Source organism: Oryctolagus cuniculus, chromosome 3, assembly GCF_051225735.1.
Source record: "Oryctolagus cuniculus isolate XC-2025 breed Fujian yellow rabbit chromosome 3, ASM5122573v1, whole genome shotgun sequence".
NCBI lineage: Eukaryota > Metazoa > Chordata > Mammalia > Lagomorpha > Leporidae > Oryctolagus > Oryctolagus cuniculus.
In genome coordinates this window covers 17,163,460-17,183,341 of record NC_142869.1, presented here as the reverse complement: position 1 = coordinate 17,183,341, position 19,882 = coordinate 17,163,460, and the positions used below count along the sequence as shown (strand labels likewise).

The 19,882-nt window shown below is 39.2% G+C and overlaps 1 protein-coding gene across 4 annotated transcripts in view; it reads right to left on the bottom strand.

Annotated features, from left to right (window-relative positions):
• Positions 1–458: 458 nt before the first annotated feature.
• Positions 459–19,882, bottom strand: part of PAX3 (paired box 3) — a 118,479-nt gene continuing 99,055 nt past the window's right edge. For 3 of the 4 annotated variants that reach the window (XM_089328978.1, XM_017343154.4, XM_017343155.4), the window contains exons 8-9: positions 2,452–2,698; positions 459–1,958 (exon numbers count right to left, since the gene is read on the bottom strand). In XM_089328978.1, coding sequence (XP_089185104.1) covers positions 1,924–1,958; positions 2,452–2,698 — 282 coding nt within the window. In that variant the 3' untranslated portion in view covers positions 459–1,923. The remainder of the gene's footprint in view (positions 1,959–2,451; positions 2,699–19,882) is intronic. The other variant, XM_002712497.6, reaches the window with a different exon arrangement.

Below are 19,882 nucleotides of genomic sequence, written 5' to 3'. Positions count from 1 at the left end.
GAGAAAAAGGAGGAAGTGAGAGTGAGAGAGTGGAGAAAAAGAATGAATGAAGCAGGCAGTAATATTTTTCATGAAGAGTGAAATCTTCGAAATAAATATGGAGGGTTTAAATAAAAGTTTCACTGAAGATGACTCTTGGAAAGGAATACAGAGCCTGTTACTCTGGGGAAAACACATTTCCAGGTGAGATTTAACAGCTATGGGAGAAAAAGAAGAGAGGGTGGATGGTAGATGGAAAGGTTTGTTCTAGATTCCACACCTGGAAAAACACAAACTCCAATCAAGCTTTGCAAGAGAATACAATTGTTGGTTGTGTAACTGTATTTGTCCAGGGTATATTCCCATCCAAAACATATCATTAGAAGTGACACCTTATGTTTTACTGAGCTTCCCATATCCAAGATTTTATATATATTACATTTGTCAGGCTCTCCCCCCCTAAAAAAGCAGTATTTAGCAAGTTTTCATAACTGTTTATTCATTATAAATAGTAAATATTTACTGCACTTTTTACATGAAAGACATTTTTACAACACATTGTTGTTGGCTGAGGCTGCAACACAAAGATAGCACTTCTGTTCCATCACCCTCTAAGACCAATGCATGAACTAAACTTGGTACTATGTCTAGTCTCACTAACTCACTACATCATAGATCTTAATGCTACAAGGAATGTATCTGTGCCTAACTCATTCATGGTTCCAAGAATAGAAAGAAATAAATAACACTGCCTTCCACCTTCTTGTTCCTCTTAACATTTTAAAAAACGAATTTATTGACATTCTAAAATGTCATCACACAAATGTCTGTAAACCTCAGTTCCCATAATCTTTTAATATTGGATATCATTGTATAATTTAAAAGCACATGAGAGCCACGTGGACATTTATGTTCTTGCCCTGTCTTTCATAGGAAAGAGAAGAATGTAAACGTAATCATTTAAAAAGTATTCTTCTCTGACGGTCTCTAGCCAAAAGGAGCGTGCCAAGTGTTTGTTGTCCAGCAAATGGCAAACATCACTGCATTCTACTGTAATGAGTTATGGGCTGTAAAAACAAAAGCACCTGCAAAAAATATAGTTCTGATTTAGTTTATATCACCTTGGCCATGCCAAAGCATCTGTGAGGTACACAGTATTGCACACTGATAAGCAGATATGTGAATTCATGTCACTTCTTCTCCACCAGGCCCTCACTGCCACCCAGATTGGCTTCCAAGTGAATGTGGTTGGGGAAAATGCCACACACCTCTCCCAACAATGGAAAAGAAGACAAACTTTCCTTCCTGGGATCCCATATCTTCTCTGGGACGTTTATTGACAACTAGATTACAAATGAGCATATAATAACAAATAATTTATTTAGGAGGTCCTTTATATCTAATCTAGCTTCCTAAAAATGGTGCCATTTATTTTTATATCAATTTCCAGTGTGTACAAGTTAAGGAGTCCTCCATTCTTGCTTCATTAGGGAGCAGTTTTGAAGTTGTAGAAGCATCAGGCTTGGACATCAAACATGTGAGAGGGTGTTGTCCTTCTACAGTTTAAAAGTCAAGGTAAATCTCAGACACACACACACACACACGCACGCACGCACATACATGTGTGGGTGCATGCAAATGGAATGTTTAGCTCCTTGATCATCAGCACTAAAGAGTTGGGATATTTTGACACATAGCCATTGCAATAAAATGTTGCATTTGTCTTTTATTGCTCCACCTCTTCCTCTTCTCCATTGCTTTTGTCCAACACGTTTGAGAGAATTCGAAACCAACTACTGGAGAAAGAAAATCGGTCACTCTTCTTTGTCTCCTGTTGGGACTGCCCTCTCCCCAAAGGGTTGATTTTTTTTTTCTGAGATTCTTCATGTCTAAGCTGTGGAGACCAGAAACAGGGCCAGTTTTCGCTCCAAGTGGACAGTTCACTTATGCAATATCTGGCTTGAGATAATGAAAGGCACCTGTAAGGAAACACATGCAGCTTTTTAGGTCAAGCTGGGACAATTCACAGTAAGGGGCAATATCAGCTACAGGCTGACAATGTCATATTTAATACCATAGTATCAAAGGATTGAGACTAATATTTTTATTCCCGAGACAAGTTTGACACAAGTCTGTGTCCCTGGGATTACACTCCATATGATCCTTGAGCTGACCTCATTAAGAACATGTGTTTCCAATGCCAGGGGTTATTGCATTTTGGCCAGCCCCTGTGTTTTACCTCGTGGCAATCAGGTTTCACGTCTCAGCAATTAATAACCGCAAGATGTTGTTGACATCAGCTAAGAAAATAATTATACAAGGGAGGCCTTGCTGGAACAGTCGGCTGGCTTTGCCACAGGAACGATCTTGGGAGGTAAGGCTTAATCATGCCTGCAGTTCCCCTTGCTGAAGCATGAGTTGAATTTATTTTCCCTCCAGGAGAAGTCACCCCCTAGAAAGTGCAAGGCTTACTTTGTCCATACTGCCCGTATTGGTAGCCTGTGACGGGGTCCATACTGTAGCCCGTGGTGCTATAGGTGGGTGGACAATAAGACTGAGATGTTGGCAGACTGTCCAAGCTCTTCATGTGGTCAAGTCTCTGACTGCAGCTGGCTGACACCGTGGTGGTAGGTTCCAGGCCCCCAGTGAGAGGGGAGAGGGCGTAATCCGTCTGAGGTTGATGAGGTACCCCACCGTGGTTGGTCAGAAGTCCCATTACCTAAAACAAACAGGCCAATGAGGAAGAAGTTAAAATTCAGGGAGGAACACAGAGTAGCCCGTAGTTGAATGAATAACTGCACAGTTCATTTACTGTTTCTCTGGAAATCCGTTAAGAGTTTTCCGAAAGACTGTGACCTCGATGCAAAGCGGCAGAGCTATTACATCATGCCCAGAGATAACATCTGACTGCAGTTTCAGAGAAAGGAAAAGGGGAGGGAGAAGCGAGGGTAAGGAGAGGAAGGAAGGAGAGGGGAAGAGAGAGAGAGAGATTACACCATGTCTCCAGTGATAAAATCAGACTGGAATTTCAAAGAAGCAGAAAGAAGGGATGGAGAGGGAGAGAAATTTTATCTCCACATATAGAAAAAAAATGTTTAATCATGTCTTCCATCTGGGAGTTTTGCATGTGATTTTAAACAGGCATTTGCTTACATATTTAAAAAGTTAAATAGATACAAAAGCAAGCTCTTTTTCCGTGGATCCTGAGACCCCTATGTCTTTTTTCATGGTGTCCTGTCTCCTTATCTTGACCATCCTTCAGTAATTAGAAAGAGTCCCACGCACTTTTCTCGCCCTTCTCACTGTGGAATCGTTATTTCTGTCTCCTCTTTTGACTTGCGTGAACTTGGAGAGGAGTAACTCGTATCCCAGTACCTAACACAGTAGTTGGCACAGATTTCATGCCAAATGAATGAAAGCTAAACAATCTCCAAGTGACTGCCATTATTATTTATTCTTTCATTTCTTCTCTAAAACAACAGTTTGTATAGAGAAGTGTTAAACAGAAAGACAAGTCTGAAATGCAAACATGTTCTCAAAAGTTCAGTTTCATAAATAACTCTGGAGAGTAAAACAACTTTAAAAAAAAAAAAAAAAGAGTGTTAACAGAACAACTTTCCGATCAGCGTGGTGAATGTTTTGCAAACTCAAGCTCACTGACCCGTCCAACACCCAATGATGGAAATAAGTGGGTGATTGATGTAGCAGCTGGAAAACTGCCACATAAGAGAGAAAGTGATTTTTCTCTACTTTGTACATGTCCGTGGCAGGGCTCAAAAACCTTTGCGGGAAAAACTCACTGCTGGGTGAAGTCTCCACAAAGCACTCCTACTTACAAAGTATTTAAATTCTCTGTTTAAATATTTAAATATTTACTCAGTAAGTATCCTACTTTAGAAGTATTTAAATGCACAATGTTTCCAGAACAGTCCTGATTTATTTGAGGAAGTTTAAAGCCAATGGAGCAAGAAGAGAGGGCAGAAGTAAAAATCAAGCCCTGACTATGGGCCTTGGTGCTAATGGCAAAGCAGGTCTCACTCAAGGGTAATCTCAGACCAGAGAATCCTGGATGTAAGGATTCCAGCAAGGTGGGAGCATTGGGGGTGGGCACAAGGAACTGGCCTGTATCCTCATATTCCAAAACCAAGGAATCTTGAACTAACGCTTTCAACTGATGCATCATCAGTTAGCTGAGAGACAGAGGGCAAGACAGTTCATCATTTTTTCCTCAGTATTCCTCTCATTATCTCCCTTTCCTTGGAGCAGCTGTGTGTGTGTGTGTGTTTGTGTGTGCATGCAAAGTCGGGCCAGTGTAGGTGAAGCAACACTGTAATGCCCAACTTCCCTATCAAGTTTACCAATTTGAAAGGCAGAGTCACAGAGAGAGGGAGAGACAGAGAGGTCTTCCATCCACTGGTTCACTCCCCAGATGGCCACAATGGCCAGGACTGAGCCAGGACTGAGCCAGGAGCCAGGCAAGAGCTTCTTCTGGGTCTCTCACAGGGGTGGCAGGGGTCCAAACACTCAGGACATCTTCTGCTGCTTTTCCCAGGCCATTAGCAGGGAGCTGGATTGGAAGTGGAGCAGCCAGGACTCAAACCAATGCCTATATGGAATGCTGGAGCTACAGGCAGCAGCTTCACCCACTGCACCACAGCGCTGGCCCCAGCAATGCCCAAATTTTGAAAGGTCCCAGGGATCTAAATTTCCTTGTGATATGTGGCGAAATATCTTTTTTTAACTCTCTGAAAATGAGTTAAATTCTAAGAGAATCAAGATTTGTCATATAACATGGTTTTGTTTATTGGGGATTTGGAGAAAGTGAAAGTCAAAAATAAAGAATCACTAGAACTCCAAACTCCAGGAAGATGGAGTGTTGCCAGAATATGGGTTCTATGCTGTTTATAGTAAGATGATTTCTTCTCCTCCTCATTTTAAAAACTTGAACATAGCTAAGAAGGCATGGAAATATTTCCTGGATGTTCTTCCACCTATGTGGATTTTTATTCTTCTTCACCTTTCTTTGAGTTTATGTAGATGATTTTAAAATGTAAACTTGGAAAATTCATAGACTTCAATTGACAGACTAATCTACTGAGTATTTTACTTCACCCCAAATTAGTCATATGCATTAGAGAAAAGTCTTTAAAGGGGAAGTTGTTCGGTGTGAAGCACACACCTTTTAAATCAAGAGTACATTTTTGTGCTCCAGTCTGACGAGCAAGAATGGACAGGCAAAATAAAGGTACAAAAATGTGACTTTTTCATGAAAGCAGATACAGAGAAAGTCTCTTACTAGAAATATGTTGTGTTAACTAAAAAACAAACAAGCCCTTAGAAAAAACAAATTTTGCAACTGCACCAGTTCAGAGAAGAAAGAGAGCCAGTGATAATGGATAAAAAGGAACATATATTTTTAATTATTAAAGTCCTTCATGATGTTCCTTACTTGAGACCCAGTTAATGGCATGGCATTGTAAGGGAATATTCTATGCACAGCTAACCGTTGAAATGCTCAAAACAGAATTTTATTCAAAACATGCACATTTTCCATGAACTATGTGTATACTTTTGCAATAAACTTTTTTAAAATCCCTGGCCATAACTACTTGTATGCATAATTTTGAAGCCAGGAATAACTTGTCTGTGAGAAGGGTAGGGGCAGGGGCAGGGGCAGGGGACCCAGGAAGATCCTAAAGAAGAAAAAAAAAGTCCTTGCCATATGCAAACATCAGCTTATAATGTTCAGGCAGCAACATTTTGCAGTCACTGCCTCAGCAAACTTTTAGGACAGGATTTAACGCCACAACCTTGAAATATATCCCTAGAGGATGGAGGACACACAGTACTGCCTGCAGGCTCATGTTCTAGCACAAGAGAGAGGTAAATTCTCAAAGACTGTAGACCAGAATGCCTTTTAGATCTCCCAGAATGTGACCCAACTAAGGGCTCCTGCATTAGCCTTAGTCCACACAGCTCAGTGCCCAACACGCTCAGTGGCTGATGTGAGGCAACAGAGAGGGCCAGGGACCAGTTATCTGTGGTGGCTTTTACTTCCCTGATAGAGCCAGGAGGCAGGCTTTCTTCCACAAGTTCTTGTGTCCACATATTAGAATCATGATCTCAAGACCTAAACAGGGAGGATGGGGGAGATGAGGCACTAACATTTTCCTACATTTGGTTGAAACTGAGATTGGTAAATATAACATCATTTATGTCAAAAATGCACATTGAGAAAACTTGGAAAATGTATGCTTTTAATAACTTGTCATTTAAAACATTTTTTTAAAATGTGTGTTGAGGGGGAAAAGTGAGTATATTGATAGAAAATGCATTACTTTCCGCTAACATAGTTTAAAACCTCAAATCTCTGTGGAAGAGTCGCATGACACTTTTATGCACGTTCCTTTAAAAGCTGTTCTGTGCTTCATGTGGTTCCATGGTAGCTATGGAAATTGCTTTTGGTGCACAAAGAAGTAGGTAAACAAACAGAACTCCCTCCATAAGGCCACGGGCTGTCTTCCAATCATATTTTCTTCTCAAGAATATGTCAAGATTCCTCTTCTACATGCTTTTCCCATAGCAAGTTATTATTCAAAGCCTAGAAGAAAATCTTCATTTGTTGTAAAATGGATTTTTCCCCTTCTTAAACCACGAGAAAACTATTTCTAGTACAGGGATGAATTCTGTACCCTATCACCTTTCTTTTAATTCGGGACTGGGGTGGGGGAGCACAATCCGTTGGTTTTCACCAATTTCCCAGTAAAAGAAAGAAATTCAAGGCTACTCAGCTACATCTCCTGAATGCTCACACATTTTCATTAAATGCCGGGTAAATCCAAGAGATGCAGTAAGTTTTTCTTGAAGAAAGTTCTCTGGTTTGTCCCATTGCTTAAAGAAAGGGAGATGAGCACTACTTTTTTACTTCTAGTTGTGTACAATTCTTAGGTGACACATCTGGAAAAAAAATCTATTGAGCAGATTGTAAATTGTCGCCTCCAAAATGTTTCCCAGACACCATTTCTAAATTGCTTTACAGAAAAACTTTAAGAACACATTCAGAGCCTCAGAATCTCATGCCCACACTTCTTTGGCATTATTAGAGACATTTGCTGAAGATCTCTTTTAGCTCATTCTCGAGTTTCAGAATTCCAAATAGGTTGTTTATATCTTGATTGAAGATTATATGGTTCAGGAAAAACTAACTCTTTACAATTGCTTCATGCCATATTTCTCTTGAATTAATTTTCCTATTGTAAGATTAAATATAAAAGATAAAAACCATCGGCCAAATTAAGATTTACATTTAAAATGATGTGTCTGGAAAATATTTGTCTTGGCACAAGCATTATGGTTTTGCTGTCAGTTGAAAGTTCTTTGAGCTTATCAGAAATCTAAAATGATTTAGCAAATTACGATGTATATCCAGGAGCTTCTTTTTTCCTTAGGAGAAATGCTGGTTCCTGTCTTTATTTTCTTCTCTGTTCTTAAGTAAGTTCTTCTGACTTAACATTTAATAACACACATTTAGTTGCTTTTTAAAAAATGAATTACGGTTTTATATGAAAGGGTTTTGTTTTAAGCCCTGCAACCTTCCCTCCAAAAGTCAACTGACTGCCTATTTTTTATTTAGATATATTTTATTTCTAAAACCAAAAAAAAATATTCAAATGTTTATCAAATGTCTTTTGTCAATATCAGCTTACTGTTGTCAGCTAATGGTTAAATTTCAAGGACTGCCTCTTTGAGGCTGAAAAGCCTCAAACAGCAAGACTTGCCTGAAAATGTCTTCAGATTCAAATGCCGTAGGAATTATCCTGCAGTTGATTAGCATCTAAATAATTAGATTTGGGGGCCTGTCTGTTTGAAAGCTGTAAGGGGGAAGTTGCCTGCAGGCAGAAGTTTCTCTTAAGGTCTGTAGAGTGACCTTCTCACCCATCCTGAGAGTTATGGAAAGGACATGGCTGACCTTTACCTAACCAGAGAGAAAACTAATGCATGTAAAATGTCCTGCTGAATATGTCTTGTGTTGCATTCTAATCCTAAGCTTATATTTTGTAGGTAGCTATGCTTAATGCACGTTGAAAGAGTATGCATGCCAAACAAGTGTGGTTCATATGCGTATGAGTACAGTAAGTATTGTCTCAGTTAAACTCTAAAATCTACATATGCTTTCATCTACAATCCTGTGACCAACTACAGAAGTAACATTTTATTACTTCTATAGACCATTTATTATTTCTCAGTAGAGCTAAACTGTTAAACTGATAACGATATTCTTTAGGGCCTGATGTCGAAAATATAAATCTAGGCAAAGAATTAGCATAAAAATGGCTTGCAAGAGGTATATGTAGAGATAGTTTACTGTTAGCCAATGATGAGCAATAGTGTTCCATGTCCATCTATTATTAATAAAATAAGCCCATTAAGAAAAATGAAAAAGTATGCCAGTTAATATAGTTGGTATTTGACTGTTAGACCCATCATGGGCGTAATAAAATTCTCATATGTTTTAATTCATATACGCATGCCTGCATTTAGTATGCTTTGTGACCATGTCTATAATTAATATGATTTATGAGAAAAGAACATGTGTAATATTAAGGGGTATAGCATACATGGTTCTTTCTTCTATGAATGAAAAATATAACAAAACATTTCAAGGAATATTGCTGGCTGTTAGCATATTAAGATGGACTGACAGAGCCCTGAGTAAACTTGGGGGAGTTAATGATATCCTCTTATCTGACCCTGACACATTTGCAGCATGTAATTTACAGAAGCTCTGTCCAGGGAATCTTGACAAATGCTCCTAACGATGTCAGGGCAATGTTCCATTCTAATGAAAAACAAATGTGGGTCAGATACCCTCATTCATCACTTAACACAGAGAGTCTCAAACTCTTTAGGGGAGGAATGGCATTACCTGCTGTTAACTCTTCTTGTTTCAGGAAATTTCTCATAACCACAGTAGTCATCTAAACAGTGTGCACTCAGACATATCACCCTTTCAGAAACCTGTCTGAAAACATGACTGTGAAAAATCAAACATATATCTTGGTTTCATTTCTTGACTACTTCAGGACACGTTCACTAAATACTAATTGACCCTTGGGGACTTCGGATTCTAAATATAGAAAGGGAAAAACTCTAGGTTTCAGCATCCTACAATACTCCAATGAGACAGCATTTTAAAATTTCTAATTTTAAGGTAACCCAAGATGAGTTAACCCTAATAACCGTTTATAAATGCAAACCTTGCTGAGCCCTGATGTACATCTCTGTCTAACATTCACACTAACTTAAACAAACTAAACATGCACATCATCTTTTAACAAGAAGAACTTCAACTCCGCCGCTGCCAAGCAGAGTGATACTGGACTTCCCTGAAGATTTTCCACTCCACTCAACATTCTAACAACCTGGAAGGCAGCCATTCTGATCGGTATACTAAAGAAGATCATGTGATGAAGGCAAATATTTCTGTGGATGCCCAAAAGCAGTATCGTAAGACCCTTCTACCAAATGCTTGAAGACTATAGAAGAGCAGTGTTCTTCTGCCTTCATGCAAAGTAAGGTCTGTCCTTAGAAAAAGACAAAGCTGGAAAGATCAAGGGATACTGATTTCAATGTAACACTGATGAGTAGGTACCAGAAAAATATCTGTGTTAATCATGGGAAGGTATAGGATAGTTTTGCAGAAATCTAAGGATGAACCCACTCCTTAGGAAATTCTGGTCTGTTTCACAGGCTTTGTGGTAAAGTAGAATAAACATTAATTTAAGATGTATGAGCAACTCTACAAACAGAAGCCAATCTGAGAACACAGAACCTACAACACCACTAAGCTAAAATCCTATCCACTTCAATTCCCTTGCTTATCCTACCCCGGGGACTGTGTACCAAGAATGATGCTAAATTCACTTTTCCATAGGGAAGCTTACTGGTGTTCTGATCATTAATTGTGCAGTAGCAATGTCTCCTGTTGCACAGGAGGCTTGATGAAGACTGGCAACACACAGAGCCCACAGTGACGTGACAGCCATAGTTCTTTGATCTATGGAAATTAACTCTGATTCTGCAGATTTTAACAAAATAAAGTCCTTATTATCTAGTGATTAAAAGGATGTTCTTCATTTGGTTGACTCAAAATTAGTTAGTGTCCCTCATTTTCAAAATCTTTCCATTACACCTTTTGTTTCTACCTTTATCCTTTGCTAGTGAGAGTGCATCAGATTCCTCTACTGTGAGGTAAGTACAATGCTTCCAATTTATCCAGTATCTAGCATTGTAGAAAACTATATTTTTAAACGCATTCATGTTCATAAAATAAATAAATAATTTGTTTTAAAGAAAAGGGGGCTGGCATGTGACACAACTCTTCGGTCACTACTTAGGAGCCCACATCCAATACTGGAGTGCCTGTTTTGAGTACCAACTACCCTGCTTCTGATTATGCATTTCTGCTAATGCACATTCCAGGATGCAGCAGGTGATGTTCAAGTATTTGAATCCCTGCCACCCACGCAGGATACCTGGATGGAGATTCAGGGTCCTGGCTTTTGCCTGGCCCTGCCTTGGCTATTGTGAACATTTGGGGAAATGGACCAGCAGATGGAGGATCTCACGGCTTCTGCCTGCCTCTCTCTCTCTCTCTCTATTTCTCGCTCTCTGTCTCCTTTCTCTGACCCCACCCCTATCTTTCAAGTGAAATGAAAATAAATAACTAAATCATTTTTAAGTGTGTTCATATTGATATTATACTTCAATAAGTCAAAAAAAATAAGAAAACAGTAGGACAACCATTTCCCCTCTCCATTCTTAACCTCATGGAATGAAAGATGATTGCCTCTTGTTTTCTGTTGTAGTTGATTTTCCTGTTATTATGATACAAATTACTCAAGACCAATTTCAGCACATTATATTTTTGGGGACTATCTTATCCAGACATATTAAAATTACTGCATCCTGAAAGGTAATCAGTATAAGTCCTTATTTCTTTAAATTGTCTAAGTGGAATATCTGAAAATACCCCAATCCACCAAGAAACAGCCTTTCCTTTGATGTCATCCACTTTCCACATTGGCTTTATTTGTCAAGAAAGAGCAAACATATATTTTTGTCAGAGGTTCATATGCTATTTAAAAAACAAAAAGAGGGGTTGGTGCTGTGGTGCAGCAGGTAAAGCCACCGCCTGTCGTGCCAGCATCCCATTTGGGCACTGAGGATCAATTAGCAATTCAATAAAAAGTTTTATGTTAAAAAAATAATGAAAGCCATTGCAATAATATTCTTACTTTTGTAAAAGCAGTTAAATTTCCTATGGACCAGGTTCCTTGACAGAGCTCAAGAAGACCCTTCTTTTCTTAGATCTTGCAAGTTTGAGAAGAAGGTAAAACAGAAGACAGTTTCAACAACTTATCTGAAGACACACAGCTAGTAGGGTCTGAAGTCTCACCACCTAGTCCTTTTGACCTTGGGCTGTCTTTGGACTGGTGAGTTACATACGCATCACAATCAACCCACTAAACAGGAATTTTCTTTCTTTCCTTACTCCCTTATTTGCCTTATTTAAACATCATTAAGCAATTTAGAACCTCTTCTTTAAAATTAAAAACTTCCATACAAGCCAAGTTTCTATATAGAGGATTGACAATGCGTTGATGTAGAAGATAACAGCAGACATTAATTAGAAAGGTTCTCCTGGGAGGGGCAGGGGCTGGGAACCATTTCAGAAGAGGATGGATAACAACTTAGATCTCCACCTATGTTTTCTGTCATCCAGTACTTGCTAGGAAATGTTCTCAAAATTTGATAGCTTGGTATTCAACAAAGGGGCTCCACGGTCAATGGGAGAACACTGAGTTAAATGCACTTAAGTATGTTTCCAAGACTTGTCAGAGCCTCTGGAAGCATAATGTGCAAGGAGGCACTGAAAGATATCTATATCTAATCTTGATCTTTAGATATGGATATTTATTATCTTTTACCAAATCACTCATTTAGGATGTTTTTCCATAAATTATTGTTCCAACAAGCTCATTTTGGGGAACAAATTTTATTATGAGGCTCAGTTTAATTTCTGGGTATTCAAGATGATTAAAGCACAATACCGTTGCTTCCAAAGCCGATAGTCAAAGAGAAAATAAGTGGACATATTATAATAGAGTGTAGTATAGTGTGGTATGTGAACTTAACAAGGTGTAAATACAGTAATGTGGCATCTACAGAGGCTAAATCAAGAAATTCTGCCTAAAAGAGTCATGGAAGCATTGACATTGAGCTAGAATTTTTCTCAGGGAGTCAGACAGAGGATCAGCTCTACAGGGGATATTTGTAAATCTCAGAACAGTTGCAATAGTTTAACTAGATTTTTGCTGCCCAAAATGAGACATCAATAGATCATGGTGGAGAATAAGGATAACTATTTCTTTAATGCTTGCCTCCTTCGTAAGTTTAGTGCTGAGGATTGGCCTCACAGTCATCTCACAGCTAAAAAACACTCCTTTCAATGCAGAAATACTACTCTGTGGTTCTGCAAAGTGCACTGTCTCAAAAGGTCCCCCAATTTGCCATCTTTTTCATTGATCAACAAGGACAATGCAATCACTAATCTCAGAAATTCTAGTTTACTGACCTCCAGCTAAATGTCAAGGGTAGTTTTAAAATATTATACTATACATGGAAAAATATACACCTCTGATGAAACCCAGACTGTTCAGCAAAGACAGATTCTTTAGGAAAAATGAAACAAAAAACAAAAAAATATATAGTACACAACTAATAACTGAATCCAGTCTTCTGTGCCTGCAGTACAAAGCGCACATTCAGCCCCTAATTGAATAAATATGCAAGTATTCAGATTTCTGTAGATATTGCCATTTTTGCAAATGCAGTAATAAATTAAAAGCTTTACATTGCATTCCAACCACATATAAAGGGTTGATTCAGACCATTGACCTTACACTAGAATTTAGCACAACTTTCCCGTGTACTGCTGACTATAAAGAAAAACATTTTATTCTAACAGTTTACTCTGAGATGAAGCAATCACACTCAATTTTTCTTCCCCTTAATGGCTGGAGAAATTCAAATGGCCTAAAAACCTAGAGGTTGTTGCATTTGATTTGTCCAACATTCTGGAGAACATAGTTGACAGAGTTTCTATTTAAAACATTTCAGAAATCACAAAAAAATTTAATTCAACAGGAAAGGGTTTTTTTTGTGTGTGTGTGGATCATTTCAGTGACACACAAAATTCAGTCATTGGCTGCTGCTTCCCTTCTTTCTTTAAAAAGGAGATTTTGGCCAAGTAGTTGTTTCTCCCACAATTATCCAAATTTAACTAATTCACAAGGCGATGGCTGGAGTTGAAATAAACCAGGGCTCTCCTCGTTTTCTTTACGGGTAGCAACCACAGTCTTGAGAAAGAAACCAAAGGCACCAGGTCAATCAGAACCTACACTGATTGAACAAATGGATTCACAGCAATACTGTCACCACGAAGCAGAACATCTCAAAAGCCCAATATGGCAGAACACAAACTCACAAATCTCCATGGTTCTTCCTGTGTAGCTGAAATTGGCTCGTGCATGATCACAAACATGCTTGAGCCTTCGTAAACATACGAGATTTCCGCAACCCTGCTAATGAGCTCATGAACTGCTTCAGAAAAGAAACAGGAAGACGTGCGAGCTCCTGAGAGGCTGTCACTTGTATATGGAATGTCTCTCTGTCCCAGCTTTGTTTGACACCCAACAAATCACTTTAATCCGAATCACTCCTTTTTCTTCCACAGATGAATTTCTGCAACATGTAAAGGGAAGGAAACACACCCTGTGGGAATGGGTTGGTGGCTGGCCACCTGCTGGTCTGGTTCTTTACTGTGATGAAAGTGGACTAGGCCAGCGCCGCGGCTCACTAGGCTAATCCTCCGCCTGCAGCGCTGGTACCCCGGGTTCTAGTCCCAGTCGGGGCACCAGATTCTGTCCCGGTTGCCCCTCTTCCAGGACAGCTCTCGGCTGTGGCCCGGGAGTGCAGTGGAGGATGGCCCAAGTGCTTGGGCCCTGCACCCCGTGGGAGACCAGGAGATGCACCTGGCTCCTGGCTTAGGATCAGCGCAGTGCGCCGGCCACAGCGGCCATTGGAGGGTGAACCAACGGCAAAAGAAGATCTTTCTCTCTGTCTCTCTCTCTCACTGTCCACTCTGCCTGTCAAAAAAAAAAAAAAAAAAACAAAAACAAAAACAAAAACAAAAACAAACAAACAAACAAAAAAAAACGAAAAAAAGAAAGTGGACTAAAGACACAGATTTGCAACCTGTGTGTGAAATGGACAAGACAAATGGCTTATCAGCAAGACTAGCATCAAGTATATTTCAGACATGTGCCTGAAAATGTCCAGAAAACTCAATCTCTTACAATATGAGCTGGCTGTACCATCAGAGTAAATCTTATGGTCCAAAAGAAGGGAAAGGAATTACCATGCTATGGTGAAAAATATTTTCATCATAACAGGTGAAATAGAAAAGTGCCCATCACAACCATTTTTAACAACTCCCACACACACATACCAATCAGATTTCTAGTAAGTCCTTAGACCTTGGATGGACAAACAACTCTCATGTCTTGCAGCTAAAGAATCTGAAATCACTGTTAACAATATGGTCCCAAAAATGACAAGCAAAATCAAAAGCAGCCTTGAATTTTGTGTACACATATTAACACTTAAATGCTTTTCCCTAATAAGTTTCAGGATTAACAAATGTTTGTCAAAAGAAACTGTGCTGAGCAATTGAAATCTAATTTGAAATGGAACCATGATAGTCTAATACATATATGCATGAAATGGAGACGCTGCCTAATAAGCGTAGCTGACACCAAATATGCAATTTACATACATTACACACTAATAATCTCAATTTTAATATTATTCTTTAAAAGCAACTGGGTGGGTGGTTGAGTTAAAGGTCTTCTTTTGTAAGATGTGAATAAGAACAAAAGTTGATCCTGGCGTCTTATGCTATTAACCACAATCTTGTTAAGTATAAAGATCTGTCCACTCTTTCTGAGTCTCTTTCAGAAGTGGTACTTCATCATCAGAAGGTTGTGATGATTCAGCCAGACTTAACAGATGAACGGTGGATCAACTTGATGAGATCTGCAGACCAACTCTTTGTTCCTGAAGTGCTGAATGGTGAGCAAACATGCAAGCATTTCCAAGTCGGGTACACAAATCTTTATGAGAATTTTTTCCTTTCCTCAGTAGATTATCCATGAAATAGGACAGGTGTACTGGTTATTCAATTACATCTTACCCAAGACCTGAACCAAACTTGCAATAAGGCCTCTGAGCATAGCTCTTACCATGGGTTTTATTAATAACAGTTAAACATTCTCTACAACAAAACTTTTTTTTGTAATTTAAGCCTATTTTCTTATTTTGTCATTGGTTTCACTCATAAACTAGAAACCAAAATCTGCCCATCTGCTCTAAACATAAAATGTGTTCATAATAATCCAGATTTATACCAAATGTATTTGTAAGTATTGCTGAATTGAGAGGTACTCAAAATTTATGACCCCTGAGGTTGCAAACAGGACTTCCTCTTTTTAAGAAGGAAAATGTTCAAAATGAACATAGGAAAGGCTCAGAAAGCTTCTTGGATATCAAATGGCTCCATAGGAAAAAAAAAAAGTCAGTGATATAAGAGTAAATGAATCAAAACCATATGGATCAAATTTTCCCTAAAATACACAGTTTGAAAAATTAAGGAGGAAAAGTGCTTGGCAAAAATGTGTTTTAGGTTTTACCAAACCCAAAACATTTGAAGAATCATTTGCAATGGTTGATGAACCCTAAATGCAGCCAAGTTGGCCCATTTTTGTACATTGCAGAACAATAGAAAATCTCCCTGGAAGCCATGTTGCCCACTGATACTGAATTTCACTCAAGAAATCATTAGAAGCTGTCACCCAAGAATTGTGGAGCTTGTAGAAGTGGGGTCAGGGTGGAGCATGCAATGATAAAAGGGCCTTAATTTAATTGGTCTTGTTTGCAGGGAGAGGAGGCTGGCTATGTATGTTTTGGGAGTGGGGAGCAGGAAAGTATTATTTTTTGTGAAGGAAAGTTAATTGGAAGAACATGAGCCAAATGTTAATTACTCTCACGTCTTGAACATATGGTAATATTTCCTTGGCGCTTCATATTCCAAGTCAGCATTCCTTTTCCCTCCTGCACATGCAGGAAGGTGCTGGTCACAGAGTGTCTGTGATGGAAAGGAAATAAACGGTCAGTATTTCCCCTTGTTTCACACTGCTCTCCGCAGGAAGAAAACAAAACTTCCAAAAGCGTCAGCTATTGCAGGGGAAAGCTCACTGGAGCGAGCTGGAGGGCTTTCTTCTCAGCATACAGACACTGCCCCGTAAAAGGGGTGTTCAGGTTGGCAGCCACTCAGAAAAGAGAGAAATGTTGAAGTCGTTAGCTTATACCCCTTCTAACCCATCACTGAGACTCTTGCTTCAAGTTCTCTGACAGACCCAGCCTTCAGTGGAATGGGAAGCCAGCCCTCCATTTCTGAAGCCATTCCACCATGCCTGCAGGAAAGTCAGGTCTAATATTCAACCAGAGCCCACTGAAAACTCCCTAGCACAATATGTTCCTCTGGCAGATACCAGCTACTGAAATGTGTTATTTGTGTTCATAAAAGAATCAGTAACAACTCAAGTGAGAGATTTGGTTCTTCTCCCTAATAGTGATTCACTTTATTACAGCTGCTTGGGCCAGCACTATGATATAGTGGGCTAAGCCTCTCTGCTTATGGCCTGAGAAAGCAATGGAAGATGGCCCAAATGCTTGGGCCCCTGCACCCTCATGGGAGACCCGGAAGAAGCTCCTGGCTCCTGGCTTCAGATTGACTCAGCTCCGGCTATTGTGGCCATTTGGGGAGTGAACAAGCAGATGGAAGATCTTTCTCTGTCTCTAACTCTTTCTGTCTGTAACTCTACCCCTCAAATAAATAAATAAAATCTAAAAAGAAGAAGAAGCTGGTGCTACCTTGGTATCAAGTTTTTCCACAAGTAAAATGGGATTATCCCAATATAGGTGTTCATTCCCTCAGAACAAGCAAAACGTACTATTTGGTAGTCCATCAATTCATTTCAATGACCCACGGAAGGATATGATCAATGCTGTTAAAAGGGTTTTGTAGGTATTTCGAGTTTAAAATTGTCATAAATGGCCGGCGCCGCGGCTTACTAGGCTAATCCTCCGCCTAGCGGCGCCGGCACACCGGATTCTAGTCCCGGTCGGGGTGCCGGATTCTGTCCCAGTTGCCCCTCTTCCAGGCCAGCTCTCTGCTGTGGCCAGGGAGTGCAGTGGAGGATGGCACAGGTGCTTGGGCCCTGCACCCCATGGGAGACCAGGAAAAGCACCTGGCTCCTGGCTCCTGCCATCGGATCAGCGCGGTGTGCCGGCCGCGGCGGCCATTGGAGGGTGAACCAACGGCAAAGGAAGACCTTTCTCTCTGTCTCTCTCTCTCACTGTCCACTCTGCCTGTCAAAAAATAAATAAATAAATAAAATAAAATTGTCATAAATACACATGAGCCTACTGCTATGCTGTCTGACCTCCTGGATGGGCATTACCCTTCTGAGTCACTGTTTCACGCCCACCCTTGGGCTAAGGAAAGCACCAAGGGCATCTTCAAAGCCCTACTTGTCCAATGACATTGATTCAAACGAAGACAGACAAATACAGAGCAGTGATTTTCCTCTCCTTGTGGTTGCCTATTAATTCCTTTCCTAGACCAGAAACTAGAAAGCACATTCTACACTGTTTCACACACATTCTAGTATGTGCTTCTCAAGTTTGAATGGTAAACAACACATTCATTTCAATGACACTAGGGGGAAAAGTCAAATAAAATGCAAAAATATATTTAGCATGGCAAATAGCCTCCACTGAAGAGATGTACAAGGTTTTAACCATAATGACTCAATTTATCCAATCCAGCTTAAACCAGCTTTGATTCTTCAGTAGGAAAAGGCCAGGGACAACAAGTACAGGTAGAGAAAGGGCCAAGTACAAAGTAATACCCACCACTACCCCAATTATGTTGTTCAAAAAGGCGTGATACAAAAAGAGCTAGAAGACAATATACAAAAAAATATTAATAGTGGTTCTCTTAAAGGAATTTTTTTCCTATTCTAAAGATACTTTTTTTAAATGTGCCTTTTTCTACAATAAACATGCAGTACTTTGATTATTAGAAAAGAAAAATGGAAAGGTTAAGCAAAAAGAATGCAAGTTAATCTAACCCCAAAAGTTCAGAAAACTGGTTTCTACTAAATCATTTGAAAATATGACTACAACTTTCCACCTCTCTTTTGTCATGTCAACAGTGTGTTAAGTGGACAAGACCATAGAGCAGGAATCAAGAGTCCTAGGTGCTAGACCCTGTTCCCTCCAATCAGTTGCTTGGTTTGCATCAGGTCATAATCTCTTTGGGCCTCAACTGATTTTCCTGCAAATTAGATGACCATACAGAGGTGGAGGATGGAGGTGAGGATGCAGAGAGGAAGAGGAGAAATGATAATCACAACATTAGTTCTGCTGCTAGTATTATATGACCCAATATATTAATAAGCACTTCTGTAGAATAAGCAATGACTAAAAGATCACTATCCTTTCTTTGGTCTTTTCTACAGTTAACAGGTAAATCACATTGTTAGACATGAGCCCTTTGACTTAAATTTTTCTTTACGGAATTCTTTATAATGTTACTAAAAGTACTGCAGACATCTCTTACCTAAATAGGGGCATTCTTAAGCAGTAGTCAATTCCAAAGGCTTTTGAAATCTGAGATCTGATTCCAATTCTCCTACTCCATTGTTTTGTAAATAAGTCCTACAAAAAAACTGATCTACTCCTGTCTTCTAGTCTCTCACTTTGCCTAGGAAATATTATTATACGTCTCTTTGCTAACTCATGGGGAGGCTACAAGAACTAATGCAACATGGATTGTCAGTGGAGGTTTGAGGCAGAAATGTATAAAAGCAATGCAAAAGATTCTGGATATTTACAATGTATTAAGTAAGGAATTAACATAATATGTAAAATAGAATAAAGAAAAACAGGGAGAATTGTCTGTGGAATTTTCCATTGCTTGATATTGGTATGATTTCCGCCCTACCACCAACTCTGGAACCATAGCCAGGTTCCTTAAAGTCAAGGATTAGCACTTTGAAGATCAAGTGCCAGTGAATCCATTTATGTAATACTTATATAATACACTTATACAAGATCATACACTTAAAATTTGAGAAACTTGCAGTTTCACTTACAGAACCGGGGTTCATATTATGATTTTTATAATGATGGAATAAAATAAGGTACTAAGAAATGCTGATGGAATCCTAGACTTTGCCTGACAGAACTGGCTAAGATTGAAGTTTACTTTTATTAAAACTTGTGACTGAATCATGTTCATAAAGAGCTTTTTTCTATGACCTCAAAATGCTAATGTTAAAAACCTCAACAACTACTTCAGATGTTATTTGTAGACTGTGGAATAACTTTATAGGCTATGAACTTGGGTATTTTAAATATGACTCTATTGATATAAGTCCACAATTTTCATGCGAAATCACACCCACAAATGCCAGTACTTGGAAACTAACTGCACTCAAGTCCTACAGGAAGCACTTTCATTGTTTTCATGTTATTTTTCGGTTGAGGTTTAAAGCCACCTCTTATTTTTTTTTTTTTAATCCCAGGATGTGCTATAGGAATCTATGAAACTTAATTACATTTACTGTTACAAAAAAGGATTTATGAACTTTTGCCTTTAGGCAGAAATGTTTATTTCATTGCCTTTGCCATCCATTCTTTTCAACTCCAGCGG